Source organism: Notothenia coriiceps, unplaced genomic scaffold (assembly GCF_000735185.1).
Source record: "Notothenia coriiceps isolate Sejong01 unplaced genomic scaffold, NC01 NC01_scaffold00000460, whole genome shotgun sequence".
In the NCBI taxonomy this organism is placed as follows: Eukaryota; Metazoa; Chordata; class Actinopteri; order Perciformes; family Nototheniidae; genus Notothenia; species Notothenia coriiceps.
In genome coordinates, this window is record NW_011333161.1 from 27437 (window position 1) to 43949 (window position 16513).

Below are 16513 nucleotides of genomic sequence, written 5' to 3' on the forward strand. Positions count from 1 at the left end.
GGGAGGAAGATTCAATGTGAAGCATCAGATCAGCCAGTGAGTAACCGATGACTGATCATTGCTCCAACTCAGTGTATGAACAGGAGACAGTCATGGGAGCTTTTAAATAAATAAAAACATGCATTTTTGGCATGCTATGAAGAGTGATTGAATCCTTTAGACTGCTGCATGAGTACTTTAAGGACTTCATAATGTTGAAGGATAGTTTATTTTTGGTTACATTTGTATTGTTAGCACATACCTCAAGGTATCAGCAAATGCTTCAACCTTTGTAATGGAGTGTCAATACAAGATTTGTCATTTATCATTCCTGGATATGTGACTGAATCATAAATAAAATATCAGTTTCGAGGGAAGTATATCTTTAAAGTGCCAGAGGTATTCATCCTTAACAAGCAGCTTATTGAGTGCTGCCAAAACTTTATTATAAAATCTACTGTAGGATTCTGACATTTGAAATGTGTAAAGTCTAAGCGCATCGAAAATGTTTCCATTCGATGAAATGTTGCAGCAGTACCAGCCTTTGGTTTAAATTCCACTTAGTGTAAACATCAACAAAGACTTGATACAAACTATATAAACAACCTTGAAGCTACATCAGAGGAAATGAAAGAGGAGACGGTTTGTTACAGGATTCATCTACTCACCAGTTGGAACTCAGAGCGCCGTGCGTAGGCCTCCTGTATGCCGGTGTCCGTCCAGAGTGCGTTCAGTGCCATCACGTAAAGCTGAAACTCACTTGACTCGACCCCCGAGCCGCCCACTCGTCCCTCCCACGACATCACCAGCATGCCCTGCTTCTCGTTCTCGCAGCTCTGCCAGCCGATGCCCAGCTTGTCCCGGGCGTCTACCAGCACGCGCATGCCCTGCAGAAACACAGCGTGAACATGAGCCTGAATGCGGTCAAGTGGAGTAACAGCTGCTTTTTTCTAATGTCAGCAATATTGTACAAATATTTCCTGACCACACAGAGGAAATAAAAACCATACTGCATGAGCTGCTTCCAGGGGAAACATGTCAACACAGAGTCTAGTGTTTCTGGTAAACATGGAGTAACTTTAACAGGGCAGCACAAATGTCAAACACACACACACACACTCTCAAACATATGCGTGTGTGGCTGCTGGTGGTTTTCTGAATAGAGCCATGTGGAGTGATCTGTGTGGGAGGTCTAACCATCACACAGAGACAGATATTCAGTTTTTTGTATCTGTGTCTCCATTTCTCTCTTTATAGTTTTATTAGACTCTCTTTGAATCCATTACTTTGAAATGTTCCAACTCAGCATGTATTGATCTGACAGCAGACTTTTATCTTGTGGTACAATTTGTATTTTCTTACTCACTACATCTTCTCTTTTTATTTCATCCATTGTGTTCCTTATCTTTTACCTTCTTACATTTCTAAGACTTAACAATTGACTCCATGTGAAGCATTTTTCTGAGCATCTCAAAGTCCAGAATCTGCCTTGTTATTGAAGCATGATTGCTTCATTTATTGATTGAAACAACAGAACATTATCAGTGAGGTATGAAGCGTTTCAAAGGTCACAGTAGGTTAAGGGATTTGTGTGTGTGTGTGTGTGTGTGTGTGTGTGTGTGTGTGTGTGTGTGTGTGTGTGTGTGTGTGTGTGTGTGTGTGTGTGTGTGTGTGTGTGTGTGTGTGGATGACTCATGACTGCCTACCCTTTGTGCAAGTCTAGTCAAGTTTGTTTGAACAGCTTAATATTGCATTCATGAGGCTTAACAGGCCCACAACATGAACACAGCTGGAAAATTAGCTCCAACCTTGTTTATACAAAGTTCAAAGGGAGATTTCCCCCTAAACGTGTAAGAAAAAATAAAAGGAAGATGTGACACTTTATAGATGTAATCACTCATGCAGCTACTGTGTGTGGGTGCAGTCTGACTGGGATGCTCCTTTGTGACTGACTAGTGCATTTTCAACTCTGTTCCTCATTTCAAACTTCTCTTTTAAGAATTGGGGTTTTTGTTATTACAGGAGTGAGTAAGACTGACACACTGACTAGTCTTCAACATAAAGACACACATGTAATCTGACACGACATACGGATCGAACAGCAGCATGTTCTGCAGTAAAGTCACTAACGGAGTCACTGTGAGTGGGTTTTGAGTCACATCCTGTATCTGTCTGGGAGCCAACCTGAGATTTATCAAATTACTAATCTGGGTTTATGTTGCATAAATCCTCTAAAGAGTTGTTGTGTCCTTTCCTGTATACCGGCATTTTTGTCTGTGTTCCTGCTGCTAAGCCAACCTGTCCATACACATCGTGGTCTCTAGTTATCCAGTAACTGTGTCCACATTCAGCACGTCTGCATGTCAAATACCAGTGATGGAAAGTAACCAATTGCATCTAGTTGACTGAACTTTATAGACATTTTGGGTTGGTTGTATTTTCCATTTTATGTGTATTTCCATGTTATGCTTTTTTCTTTACTACATTTTGGAAGCAACTTTTGTTCTTTTTACTGCACTCCTGGCAAAACAACACATTTAAAGAGATGACCTTGACCTCTTCGAGAAACTGGGATGGACATTTTTGGGACATTTTATAGACCAAACATTTCCTGATCCTGAACTTTAGTATTGCTAATTTTACCCAAGTAAAATATCAGAATACTTCTTCCAACACTGCCAAATGGATCACAAATATAACAAGTAAAATAGGGGATTAAATTCCAGTGTTGGGACCTTTATCGCATTCTTTTCCCTCCACCCTCAAAAAGAAAGAAAATCTCAAGAAAAACATAACAAGTTGTCCGTCCCATTTTGAAGAAGCCTCCAAATTGTTTGCAAGAAGAGACAGCCTTATTTTGATAACATTTGGAAGTGAATAAAGTAAGCACCTTTCAATGCAGAAATGTGAGCTGGTCATTCTTTTAATTGGGACGTTTCGGTGATCCTAGTCCATTTAGTCGGAAAAGTATCACATTGCCAATTCAATAACAAAACTTCTATTGTAAACTCAAGGATGATTTACCTTGAACCTAGATAACCTTTCATACCAAAACTACGTCAGTGATGAGGACTTACTGGTGATATACATGAAAAAGTTTGACATTTTAACAAGCTGATAAGGACCATGCTAATGCCCCATTAGTTTGTGAGGCTGTAGGTTATCTCTAAAAGGACACACCCACAGTCCTTTGAAGGATGAAACCTCTGTCTGCCTCTATCTGCTACAAAGAACCCATTGGTACAAAGTGAACTCTGAACACAAAGTGTTACAGATCAAATGTGACAGCAGGCCTCAATGGAGTGGGCAGACATTTGTAGAGTGCACGTTATTATTCACATGAAAAGCGACAGAAACAGTTGTGCCCAGATGAATAAGATAGCTAGACAGACAACAGACCAGCTCTTGGTATTTGTGTGTAACTGGCCCTCAACAGTATCTCCCACATGGGGCAAAAGAAACATAAAAATATGATGTCTGAACTGAAGACATGACATGGTACTATTGGCCGGCAGCTAGATGGGTCTAAAAATAACTCTGTTCCGGTAATCAGCGGCCCTTTCCCCTGCCTTGTAACAAGAAAGCATTAGAAGTTATTTAGCTTTACAATTCATAAAAAAACATTTAACATTCTAATTGTGACCCCGAAGTTTTTGAAGATGCCAAATATGCTGAATATCGGGCTTCAATGATCTAAGTTAATAAAGCATTTCCCTCATGTGACACTGATGATAATTGACCAACCTTGAAACAAGAAAAACACTTGGTTTAGAAGTAATGATAGGGAAACAAGGACAATCACAGAAATAGAAAAAAAGGATAAAACCTGTTTTATGGAAAAATGTCAAACCATTGTGTGTCTTATTTAGAAATTGATTAATTAATAACACCAACAATTGTCTATTTTGAGTGTTTATGTTATGTTCTACCAAAACGTACAGCTTGTAAATCATTAGATATCCAGGCTGTTCATCAAACCTACACTTGATGTACCAGGCTTGACAGAGGTACCCTAGCAACAGTTTTTAGTTTCACTTTAACTTGAGTGAGAATATCCAGTTTGAGTATTGAAGGATTAGATGAGAGACTTAACCATTATTGGAGGTATAATTAACAAGAAGGAAGGGGCGGGACCCCACATGAACTCAGCCGCTATGTTATTTATTAATTTGTATCTAATTGTGCAACACACCTGTGTATTTTTCTTTCAGCTTTGTCCCTCCTTAACCGTCTGCTTTGTTCTCTATCACTATCATTAGGTTCCCATGAAGAGAGAGGTCCTCTACACCCTGTAGGTGAGGCTGATCCTGACACTATTGTTCAGGACAGGTAACATCCCACCTAATAAACAATGCTCAGATTTACCAATGGAAACATGTCCAATATATGGTGTCATAGCATAGGAATGATGCACCAATGATTAATACAGTATGTCTTAGCCATTTTTACATCCAATCAAATCTACTGTCTATTCTCAGTGCGATTTACTACAACTAATTCCTGTATCTCCTCCTTGAGACCTGTCCTAAAGTCTTTTTGCAACATCCCATCATAGTCATAATTAACTGAAAGTAATACAAGATGAACTCGGAAGTTAATAGAATAATTGTTAATGAAAATAAATGTTACTGGCAAGCTTCTAATATTGTGTCATTTGTAAAAGATGGGAGGACCAATAAACAGTGTCTTGGTGGGTCAAAAGTACCAGGCATGTAGTATCGTGTTGCATTTGAGATCATGCCTTTGTCAAAACTACAGCATTTCCAATCATGTGATTTCTTACAATATTTGCCTGCTCGTCATCATGCATTGTGTTTTTCAGGAAGTTGAGTGTTGGTGAATTTTGTTTTTGTTTGGAGGAGGGTTGGGGGGGGAGTGCTGTTCATGATTTGTCCCGAGACAGAACCGCCACTGTATGCTGGTATTCAGGGGAGGGTATGGAGTACTGCCTCTGCTGTGTAGAAGGCTCTTATCATCCCTGTCTGGGCTGTGTGGCAATCAGGGCGGATGTGCTCATCCCTCAGGAATAGTCTGGTATTGTTAGCTGGTCAAGGAGTCCCAGCCATGACAGCAAACAAACGGGAGAGCATGCACACACACACACACACACACACTTCAGGATAAAAATATGTATATGTCAACAAACCTCTGTATGTTTGAGTATGTGTGTGAGCCTCAACGTTTGGGTGAAAACGTCAATATCAGGACTGCAAATAATGATTATTTCCAATACTGATTAAACTGCTGACTATTCTCAAATTTGGTTTGGAGAATCTTGGCAATGTTTCCTTGACAAACTACCTAAATAATAAAATGATCAATGAATTGACTAACACTTGAGTTCCAGTCAATATACCTCCAAAGACTAATTGAATAGCCTAATCTAATACACTTTCTGTTCTGGTCTCCAACATGTCAGTTCCTCATACATCCTTTACTTTAACTTAAGAGAGCAGAAAACAAACACGATATAAACTTAAAATCAAAAAGACAAAAGCAGGAGTTGACAACACAGATTACACATGTGTGTGTTTAAACTTTGGACTTGGGCTGTAAAGTTTCCCTGAAGGCCCCAAGCTATTTATTTCCCATGAAACCTTGATCTTACCTTCAGTATATTCTCATAGATAGTGTCCCGGAAATCCAGAAGTGATTTTTTATCAAACTCTTGCCCGTTAATGATGCGCATCTGTTTGAGGAATGTGGACTTTCCGCTCTCTCCGGCCCCGAGCAGGAGGATCTTCACCAGCCGGCGGACGGCTCTCCTCTCCCGGGCCAGCATCGCGTCTATCTCCCGGCTCCTGCGCCTCGCCTCCCGCTCCTGCGCCGCGTCCTTCTCCCGGCTCCCCTCCTTGCTGCTGCCCGGGTCCCGGCTGGCCTCGGCCGGGAGCAGGCAGCGGCTCAGGGTCCGGACAACTCCCGACATGGCGAGTCGTGGGAAAAGTTCACCGAAACTTCAGTGGGAAAATGTTCATTATAGGATGTGACCCCTGGGGAGGAAATGACCCAATCTGGCTACATCCAGTTGATAAATAATACGTTTACAGCGGATAATTAAATAAAGTCTAGCCTACATTTAATTTTAAAGGGCGAAGCCGTTATCTAGTCTCCAACCTGCAGACAAGCAGTGTCCATCTTGGCAACACCGCGCCATAAACAAAAATCTATCCGGGTAGGAAACAAAGCCGGCAAAATCTTCCAAAAACTTTAAATGTTTGAGTAAGTCCCGGTCTCAAAAAGATTGAAAGCTGATGAGAAGTTGGTCCGTTTATCCGAAGCAAAACAATAGTAGGAAGATACACACACGGGGAAAGCCTTTGCACACTCTCTCACAGCCAGTGGTTTGTGAACTTGAGCAGCCGAGCAGAGCAGCTCCTCGGTGGGACGGTCTGGTGAGGGGGGCCGGGGCTCTGCCGGGAACCACCGTCAGGGGGCGGCCGAGGACACAACCGGGAGGGAGAGACACTCTGAAGCAACTGCTGACACCACCTCAGCAAGGGCCAGCAGCAACTGGTGATAGGAGATATAATGTTCAGTGGTGGAAGAAGAATTAAGATATAGCCTAGCCATACCATAATGTAAAAATACATTTTACAAGTTCTGCATTCACAATCATACTTAGATAGAGAAACAAACTAAATAAATTAAACCACAAAGGAACAGTTCTCTATTATTCAGCATATCCCATTATGAATAATGTGTATAGCCTACCTACTATCTGGCTGTTAACATAGTGAATCATTAATGAGATTGTGTAGCTACTTCATTTTAATGCAACAGCCAGAAAAGGTGGGGTTAATCTACGTTAAATATTAATGGCAGAAAATGAGTGCAAAACCAACAACATAATAAAGTTGTGTAAACAAGCATATACACATGACACACAGCTACTTTTACATATACAACAGAACCATTTATAACTTTGGCAAATACACAATATTATCAGTATCTCTACTTACGCTATCAGTAAAAGGTCAAAGTTCAAGTAAAATATTTAGATTTTACATCATAATTTTCAATGAACACTGACGAAATGTGTGCTTTTTAAAAGAAAGGTGAATCAGACTCCGAATATGTTTTTCATTAGTTGTTTGATTTGCCACATTTTTTGCCATCTTGGAGACACATTTTAATTCAATAACTTACTTTATTTGTTAAAGAAATCTGACCCAACCTTAGATAAAGTGTTATGTCATAGAATGCCTGAAGTACTGTATGTGAGGTGACGGTGTGCTGTTGTGTTTACTTTCAGTTTTCCTTTTTGTTATCTGTCCGTGTTTGTGTACTTTGCCACTGCAGACTACAACAAATCTGTGTGTGTACTGTAATGTTGCAGGATGTTTGAGAAAAAAAATCAATGCAATATAACATAGAGTTCAAGTAATCCAGAGGTGCTCCAATACAGGCCAGTAGATCGCACTAGGGTTGTTCGTATGCAGATTCAAGTGTGAATGTGTGTACCTGAGTGTAACCACGGCATTGCAGATAAAGAGGGCACTACTCATTGATTGTTAGTTAAATAAAGATTTGAAGAAGAATAGAACAGTTACAAGGTCAGTGTACTGAAAATTGGTTTCTCGTCTTAACCAGTCTCTTTTTTTTATCACAATTTCTAAACTTTCACTTCTTCCCTGTCAAACTGCCAGACGAGCCAAAGCATCCATGCCTGCACAAACCAGTCTGTGTCCCTGGGAAACTCGCTGAGCCAAAGCAACAGGGGACCCTCTGCCTGACAGCCTCCCTGCCAGAAAAACTAATCAGCCGCCGGATCCAGGCTTCCTTCAGGGCCAGCTTCACTACAAGAATAATCTGCCTAACACAAACGCCAGTTGGGTCTGCAGACCTTGAGTACTCCAGCAGACTCGTTTCTGCCCACCAACTGTCTGCTGTTACCAAGATGGAGACCTGGAGCCAAAATGAGAGGACCTATCAGAAGACTGCCAGCTGGAGGAAGAAGAAGACATGGAGGTGGAAAGTTATGAGGTTCAACAGAAATAATCCTTTTCGATACATTTGATGCTGGGAAACTAATCTGCATTTTGATTCTTATAACATTAAAGGAAATCTGTAATCTGATATCTGTGTTTTCAGTTCTTGTTGTTGTTGCAATTTAACTTAATCTTGGATTTGGCATGGCATCATCTCATATGTACACTAAACTTCAGCCCATTAGACATTTTTCTCCTCCAAAATATCATCTTAACATTTGCATTTTCTATTAAATACTTTATTTGTATGAAGAGATATGAAGGAATAAATTACATCAAGAATGATACTCAGCATTTGCTAAAGCCAGGAAAGCCGAAGTCATCACGTTAAGAGAGAACACAATGTCTGAATATCAATTATTCATCTTTTGAAATGAATATGGGTTTGGTATAACATTTGAATAAATGTGTTTTTATTATTATTTTAGTAATATACAATGAATTGATCACGTCTGTTTTTCTTTTCATGATTGGATACTGTGCTATAACAATATAAATAATAAAGTAAATGTAAGATAAAGTTTTGAGGTTCTAAAACTATTGGTATATTCATTGATTTTTTGATTTTATAGATCATGTCATCTAACCCTGTAATTAAAGAGGACATCATTCAATCAGAGGGTACATTTCTGCAAAAGCTATATCTGAAATCAGATTTTACTTTGAGGCGATTTAAAAGGTTTATGAATGAACAACCTCAGAGAATTGCAACTTTTGTCAAACAAATGGAAAATAATGCCCCAGATTAGTTTTCATACTTTATAACCATTATTTGACAGCTGAAGGAAATTAAGCCATCAACAATTTTATTGTTTTCACCTTTACTTACTGTGACATGAAACAAAGCAGCATAGGTATTTCCTGTGTGCAAAGCAAGACATACTCTTATCCCAGAGAGTTAAATTAACAACTTCTGTCAGCCTTCATATGAGCTGAATTAAAAAACTTTATTTGGATTTTGTAAAGGAAAACTTCTGCAGGCACCCGGCCAGAGCACCAAGAATGCAGAGTGTTTTCTGAGCGCACATAGAGCAAAATATTTTGGAAAGGGCTGAATTATTTCAGCAGCAAAATGTGCTTAGAATGGATATGAGGAAAGCATGTTTCCTTGCTATGCAAAACAAATCCATAACCATCAAACCTGAAGCAAAACAAATATTGAGTTTTGGAATAATTTACAGAACCATTTCCCCATTTTAAATGTGACCAAATGAGCATCAAATACGCAAAATATGAAATTATGTCTTTAAATAAACATTTTGAATTAGCAACAGGTCAGTCACATAAATTAAAGTAGGTCTACTTATTGTTTGCTAAACATCCCCTTCTCAAGGTGCTCTAGAAATTAGGTTGAGGAGATGAGGTCTTTTATGTTTATAGATTTCTGGAAAATAATAATATGTTCATTTTTTTGTGGTGTCCTATATATATACAGTATATACAAATATTTTAATTGTGTTGTGATCTCTGTTCTGATGCAGTTCTGACTTTCTCTGGACAGAGGGCGCTGTTAGATCAGATTTGAAAACGGCAAAAACAAGAGGCTGCCTCTCCATAAAATAATCCTTATTTTTAACCCTCAGTTAAGACAAAGAGGAAGTGAGGGATGTTGAATGAAAAGCACGGTCAGCAAGCAAGGTATCAGCAACTAACCAAGAGGAGGCTGTGTCAGTCACGCTTAGAACATTATGCTCTATATTGACTTAATCATATTGTTGTGGAAGACGTGTCAGAACAAACTCACACACACAAGACATACATAACAAGTTAATCTATTAAAATGACCCCCAAGTTTAAAATCAAATAGCAGAGGTAGTCAATACACGAGATCAGTGTACGAGGAAGAGGGAGAGTAAGATGTAAGCACAATATTCAAATTAATCTAGATGGCAACACTCTCCTCATGTAATTAGCCTAAAAGCCTTTTCATCAGGCTTGGAACAACACAAACACACACGCAGACTAATGGACACCATCAGAGTCTGCTTATACCCACTAATATTCTACATTCACCTTTTAACACTGCTGGAGGAGGCATATGTGTGATGGCACCGTTGCCTTGGTGTGTATTTTTGTGTTCGTATGAGTTATTTATATGCTAATGAATCTGGAAGGGCATGTTGAGTGTTGAGACTCAGTGTGTGTGTCTTTATGTGTTTGAGAAAAAGGCAGGAGTCACTTCCGCTGGAGAACAGATGGTAGAGGAGAACCTTGAAGATGCGTGTTGGCGTGTTACCTTCCTGTTAAAGTCTCAACAACACAGATGCCGTACTTGCCTGAACTATGTTTACCCCTCCTCTTCCCTGTTATTCCCACTTTACTCTGATGAAATATTGTTATTCAAGCACACTGTCTGGATGCCTGTCTGACTTGAGGTACTTTGGCACAAAACACACCTTTTGTACCTGACTGAAATGCCAAATGCAGCTGTTAGCGATGATCGACAGGCCCACACTCCATTCAGCGCAACATGCTTCTCTTCTTCACTCTCTAATGGCAGAGCTCCTCTTGCTGCTCCATGTCAGAAAAATGGGACCCAGTGGGCTGAATGGCAGTCAGTTTAGAGGATTTGCAAATTTTGTTTGTGATTGAATTTGAATGTTCCTTCAATGTTAAAGGACAACTCTGGTTTATTACAACTTGGTTCTTAGAAGCCATCATTCCCATTGTAACACTGTACACACCATGTTAAAAAGGGGCTATAATCCATTATTTTTAAAGAGCAATGGATGAAATGACTATGTGAAATGGGTCACTAATAATGTAGTTTCCTAATTTGAATGTCTTTAAGCTCGTTGTCTTGGGTTTTCTATCAACAACTTGTGTCGGTCTTCAAAAGGCAGATGTACTGACATCCATTATCAATGTTTCAAGTGCGCTCACTCTTCTGCCTTTACTACACACGCAGAGTTAAGCAGCAAGCTGAACACATATCAAATATATTTCGAAAACATAGGATTGGCCTTTGAAGTCTCTACTTGGCGATACAACCCGGCCTGGGGGATATGCACAACATGAAATAACAGCTTCCCTGTTCCCAAGATTCACCAGCAACAAGGGTTTTGCAGCCCTTTCAAAGGTTAATTTAAATGGTTTGGCTTTAGGGTGGGCAAACAGCAAAACAATAAACGGAAGGAAATTAAATGTGAGTAACCTAATCTACCTTACTTAAATGAGAAGAACATTAAGACAAATCACTATAACAGGAGAAAAGATGCGAAAATGCTACCCCCCCTACTGAAATCTGGGCTGTAACATAAATTGGCAGATCTATTACATTTCACACAGAAAAATTCTTGCTGTCAGTTTGGATGGAAGTGGTGAGGAGAGCCCGCGGGGACTGATGGAGGCCGGGCTTTTAAACCACGGTTTGGAGGCTGGAACCAATCAGCTCAGTGGAACAACCTACACTCTGACACAGTGAATCAGCACAGCTCACCTGCAACCCGCTGCAGCAGATAGAGATGGAGAAGATCCACAGCTCATGCTCATGCACAGAAAAGATTAGAGCCTGTACACAGATACATAGACAAATATTCATAAGACCTCGGGGGACAAAAAGAGTGAAAGATTGAAAAGAGAATTGGATAAAAACCAATGCCAACTAGCTGTCAGATTAGTTACATTGCATTTCATGGCAGGGGAAAAAAAAGTTTTGCCAGATAAAAACAACATTCATTTAATTATAATCTGGGATCCATTAGTCCTCAAATCCCAGCAATTAGTTAGGTAGCCAAGTGTTATCATATATGATAAACACAGTGGGCAAAACGACAACAAATCTGAAAATTGTTATAATACGTTGTTATCCTGTCTACCATACTCTGTAAATATCCTTAGTCTATCGTCAGTGGTAGTAAGTAATAGTAAGTGGATAGAAAATTAACAATGTTTGACAATCTTGTAAATGTTTTTGTTATGTATAAAGCAAAAACTTTCAAACATTCATTAGTTCAAGCTTCTCAAATGAGAGGATTTCCTGCATTTCTTAGTTTTATTTCCCTGCAGTTCTTACGTTTGGACTGTTGCTTGGATTAATCAACCTTGGGCTCTATGACATTGTGAAGGGCATTCTCTTTAATCAACTGATTAATTAATTAATCTGCAAGGTGGATTAGTCAAAGCAAATGTAGTAATACAACCTCACTCGTTCCTCCTTTTTGTTGATAACTGCATTGATGCAAATTTGTTTCGATTATAACAAATGATCCAAACAGCCAAACTAAACTTTCAATACTTTTCGAGGTGTTGGTCCATTGATTGCTCTCAGTGGAGCCAAGGCTCTGGCTGGCAACTTGTATTAATACATTTGAGCGCCTGATTTCAACACCTCACAAGCCACCAGCTTTTCCCTGACTGCCGGCCAGCGTTTTCCATTTTACACTTGAGGCATTTAGCTGCCACTCTTACACTGAGTGAATAAGCCTGTATGGAACAGCAGCTGAGCTTCAGTTTCTGTATAACTGAAATAATAAGCAAATTAAAATGCAGGAATGCATGGTCAGAGCGTTGTTCTTTTTCCATGCCATTTTACTTGCGACTCTAAAAGGGTACAGTGAAGAATCTCTGAAAAATAAGAAATGGTTATGTAAACTCTTTCTTAGGAAATTGCTTTTAATGGAAATGGAAATGCACTATGCAGATCCGTCTGGTGAGAGAAGATAGTTCTCCATTAGGGAGTCAGTGAAAGAAAAGACTGGATGGAGTGGATTGATTAACAGCCTCAAACTCAAAAAAGAAGCTTAGTAAAGCAGAAAAAGCCTCATTATTCTCACTGCATAAGATGGCACACAACAGTGGATGCAAAGAGAAAGAAAATACTCTAATAGAGCTAGATTAAAACCCATACACACCCATGGTACACTCACACAGGTGTTTCCACTTAATTTGACTGACTAGACCTCATCTAAGGACTGTCGATACATAAATACTGTGCATGTTAAAAGTCTCCAACACTATTATTAGTTTTGGTGCACCTGTTAGGCCGCAACAACATCCACCTTCATAATTTTCAACACCTCAGTATGTTCCAAATAAACCATGTGATACAAAGAGTTTGAATACCTGTTCTGTATGGCCACACTGGAAGGTTAGTATGAGCCAGGGTGAAAACACTTCTTTTGGTGGAATCTGACTCATAAAATGGTTCATGTTTTTTTTAACTAAATTGTAAAATTACAAAGGCAGATGCAGGCCTCAATTCCCAGTAGACAGCTTTCACAGCAGACATTTTGACTTGACAAAGCAGTAAAAGCAAAGGTGAAATTAAAAACATTAACGATGGCTGCATTCCATTTAGGCGAGCCAGTCTTAGAACTCTATTATTTTTTATTATCCCTCTCTGACATGGCTTGCTAGGACACTTTATGAAATGGAGCCATCAATTATTGTGATAATTTACACCTATGCTGTTTCTCCTTTGACCAACCACTATGTCCTCTATGAAAAGGGTGTATTAAGAAAGGGATATTACACTGTTAAACGACCGGGTTCTTTGTTTGACGCAGGCTTAGGCCCATGTATTCTTCTTTCACTTCAACATTTAAAACTCATCAAAGATAGGTGTGATTAAGACCATGTTGTCAACATATAATTTATATGTTTATATTCCAGAGCCCTGGTATAGTCATTTTTCACAGCAAACATTTTAGCACCTCATAGCAGGAAATGTGCAGGTGTAATCATTTAATGAATACTAACTACTTGCCATTTAGTTGAGCCATTTCAAGTGTCCTGATGGGTCCTGATATTGGGCATACTGGCCTGCCTCTCCAGTAATGCAATATCGTGACTACGCGTGGATAGTTAACTATTTATTACGCAGTCGAACATGCTGGTTTGTTGAAGTTGTTTGAACATGATTCTGATTGGTCAGTTAAGATCTATCGTCCTGGGTTACTGATTGTCTAGGGGCGGGACCATTTTACACTATGGGCGTGTGAAAACTAAGATTACCTGGCTAGCTATCCCTCACTGCAAAGAGTGAAATTAAGAGTTATATAAATTGCGGTTATTGAGAGTTGCCGCCGCCGCTATCTCATATTGAACTGCAGCTTTTGCAGACAGTTTCGGAGTTTTCTGAGAAAACTTTTCTCAGCTATAGCTACATGATTGATTCATGTTTCGACGAGAAACATGAATAAATTATGTTTCATATATTAAATGCATATTTGCAAATTGAACAACCCCACTTTCCACTTTTTTTCAGTGTAGGCCAACTTTGGCGCTAATGTAAGTGAAGCCTGTTCAGATTGTCTGATGTGTGCAAGTGTTATACTAACGCTTAGCTAGCTATAGTATGGATTTCCCTCATCAACTGCCGAAGCTACAGCCTTTATCAGGCATTTATAACTATTCTACTGGATTGATGTGAGGTGAGTTGCCCAGCAGTGTCGGCTGGTTATTGCTTATTAGTCCTTATGTCTGTGATACAATGTGTGGCTGTGTTGTGGCTAAGCTGTCTTTTTATTTTGTTTACTTTAAAGATGCAACCTCTTTTTGTGTCAGATAGGTTAATGTTTATGGTTTTTGTTTTGAGTTTCCTAAATAATCAAGACATTTCGTGTATTTCTCACATATAGAGGTGGTAAATCATTAACATGTCTCCTGTAAGATAACTAAGCAATTTATTTAAAGACTCTCATATGCTGGTGACAACACGACTCTGCTGTTGGCTAGGGCTGCTCGATTATGGCAAAAATCATAATCTCGATTATTTGGGTCAATAATTGATATCACGATTATTAAAAACGATTATCCATTTACTTTGAAAACATCCACTTATTGAAAAAAAAATGTGAACACTATGTTTTTAACAGTTGATTACCCTGAACATTAAGTATAATTCAACAGAAAAACCAAAAATAAATAAATAATAATAATAAAAAAATTATCGTTTTATTTAGATTATGTTGTTTTCATAATCGTTGCAAGCCAAAATCGTAATTGCGATTAAAATACGATTAATTGAGCAGCCCTACTGTTGGCATATTTCGAAGGTCCAGCTGGTACACTTCCTTAAGAAGAAGGACAAGGGAATATTTCTTACCCAAAATTGGCTTTTAGAAAAAGCTTTTATACATTAAAAAAATATTATTTTATTTTAAAATGTTGCTAATTTTGCAAAGATCCTCATGAAGAGCTGGACAGAGAATTAAGTGATGTCCACATTTAAAAATGTTCCATTGCATTTCCTAGTATACTCGCTATGTATTTCACCAGAACATTTTAATATAGTGGTGCCAATCCTAAAGAACATCTGAAAATGTAGTATTGTCCTCTGACTGTTTTGCTCCTCATGGACTAACTGAACATGCTACCCCATTTCTCCCGAAGGTGTTTGGCTAAAACAGAACTTTGAAAACCGTATTTTCTAACCTATAGGTTGCTGCTACACGTGTTAACATGGAACAAGGTGTGGAGACACAAGGAGAGGATAACATGGATCCCAGAGAGGTAAGTACAGTGCAGATAAATAGGTGGAAATACAAATGAAGGAGATAAGGAAGGTGCGATGTACAATGACAGTTTTATTTTCACCTCAGAGAGTGAGATACGGAACAGATGGTTCCTCATCCATTCCTCACACAAAAACACATTTCTTCAATTTTGATCAGTTATGTTCAGTTGAGATCATTTTGAGCACAGAGATCAGGATTTCTTGCTTAATTGATGTATTTGTGAAAATATGGGTGAGCCTGTGTTTGATTAGTTCTCACTGCACTTTTCGTCCCCAAAAGCATCCCTGTGTCATTAAAACGCGGCTGCTACACACAATCACACGCACGCGCACACTCACACTAATGGATTGTCTGTGTGGGTGTGTGTATCTGCTTGTGTGTTTAATATCTGAAATGGCATCTCGTTGTCTTACCCTTCATTACTGGGTGTCTGTGTGGGCATCGATGTGATTGTCTGTGTGTGTAATGAGGAAAACTGCCATTTGGGAAAACCAATTACCACAGGTAAATAACATAACCCATCGCTCTAAGATTTAGACAAACAATGAATTTATAAAGAGCAAAAACCTCCTTGTACGCGCGCACACTCACACACACACACACACACACACACACACACACACACACACACACACACACACACACACACACACACACACACACACACACACACACACACACACACACACACACACACACACACACACACACACACTACACACACACACACAACACAACACACACACTACACACACACGACACTACGACACGACACGATGCTGCTGTGTGGCTTAATTTAGCACGGGTCTAATTTGCTCTCTCCAGACCTGCTCGAAACAGATTAGACGGAAGGAGGAGAAGGAGGCAGCCAGAGGAAGGAGAAAGCGGAGGCAGGAGGAGAGCAATTGAGCCCCCAGAGCAAGCCATTGGCAAGGAGGCGTGAGATGAAACAGTTGTGTCTGAGATGGGTATCAGCATGTCAGCTAATCACTGAAACAACCTGAACTGAGAGCAGCAGACAGAGAGAGGCCCATGTGCTGAGGTAGTGAGCTATGGAATGGACTGCTGGTTGACTTAGATAAAAAC

General features: G+C 39.4%; 1 protein-coding gene across 1 annotated transcript; it reads right to left on the bottom strand.

The window, feature by feature from the left end:
- Positions 1-635: 635 nt before the first annotated feature.
- Positions 636-6329, bottom strand: LOC104953206 (guanine nucleotide-binding protein subunit alpha-12-like). Its single transcript, XM_010780123.1, has 2 exons — positions 5588-6329; positions 636-866 (listed from the first exon to the last, which is right to left on the bottom strand). The coding sequence occupies exons 1-2, from the start codon at positions 5903-5905 to the stop codon at positions 636-638; spliced, it is 549 nt and encodes a 182-aa protein (XP_010778425.1). The 5' UTR covers positions 5906-6329.
- Between the last annotated feature and the right edge of the window lie 10184 nt (positions 6330-16513).

Bases quoted from the DNA above. Each gene is read 5' to 3' on its own strand.
- LOC104953206 (XM_010780123.1), bottom strand. From the start codon at position 5,905: ATGTCGGGAGTTGTCCGGACCCTGAGCCGCTGCCTGCTCCCGGCCGAG. The intron at 867-5,587 runs GTAAGATCAAGG...GTGTTTCTGCAG, and splicing joins TCTATGAGAATATACTGAAG to GGCATGCGCGTGCTGGTAGA.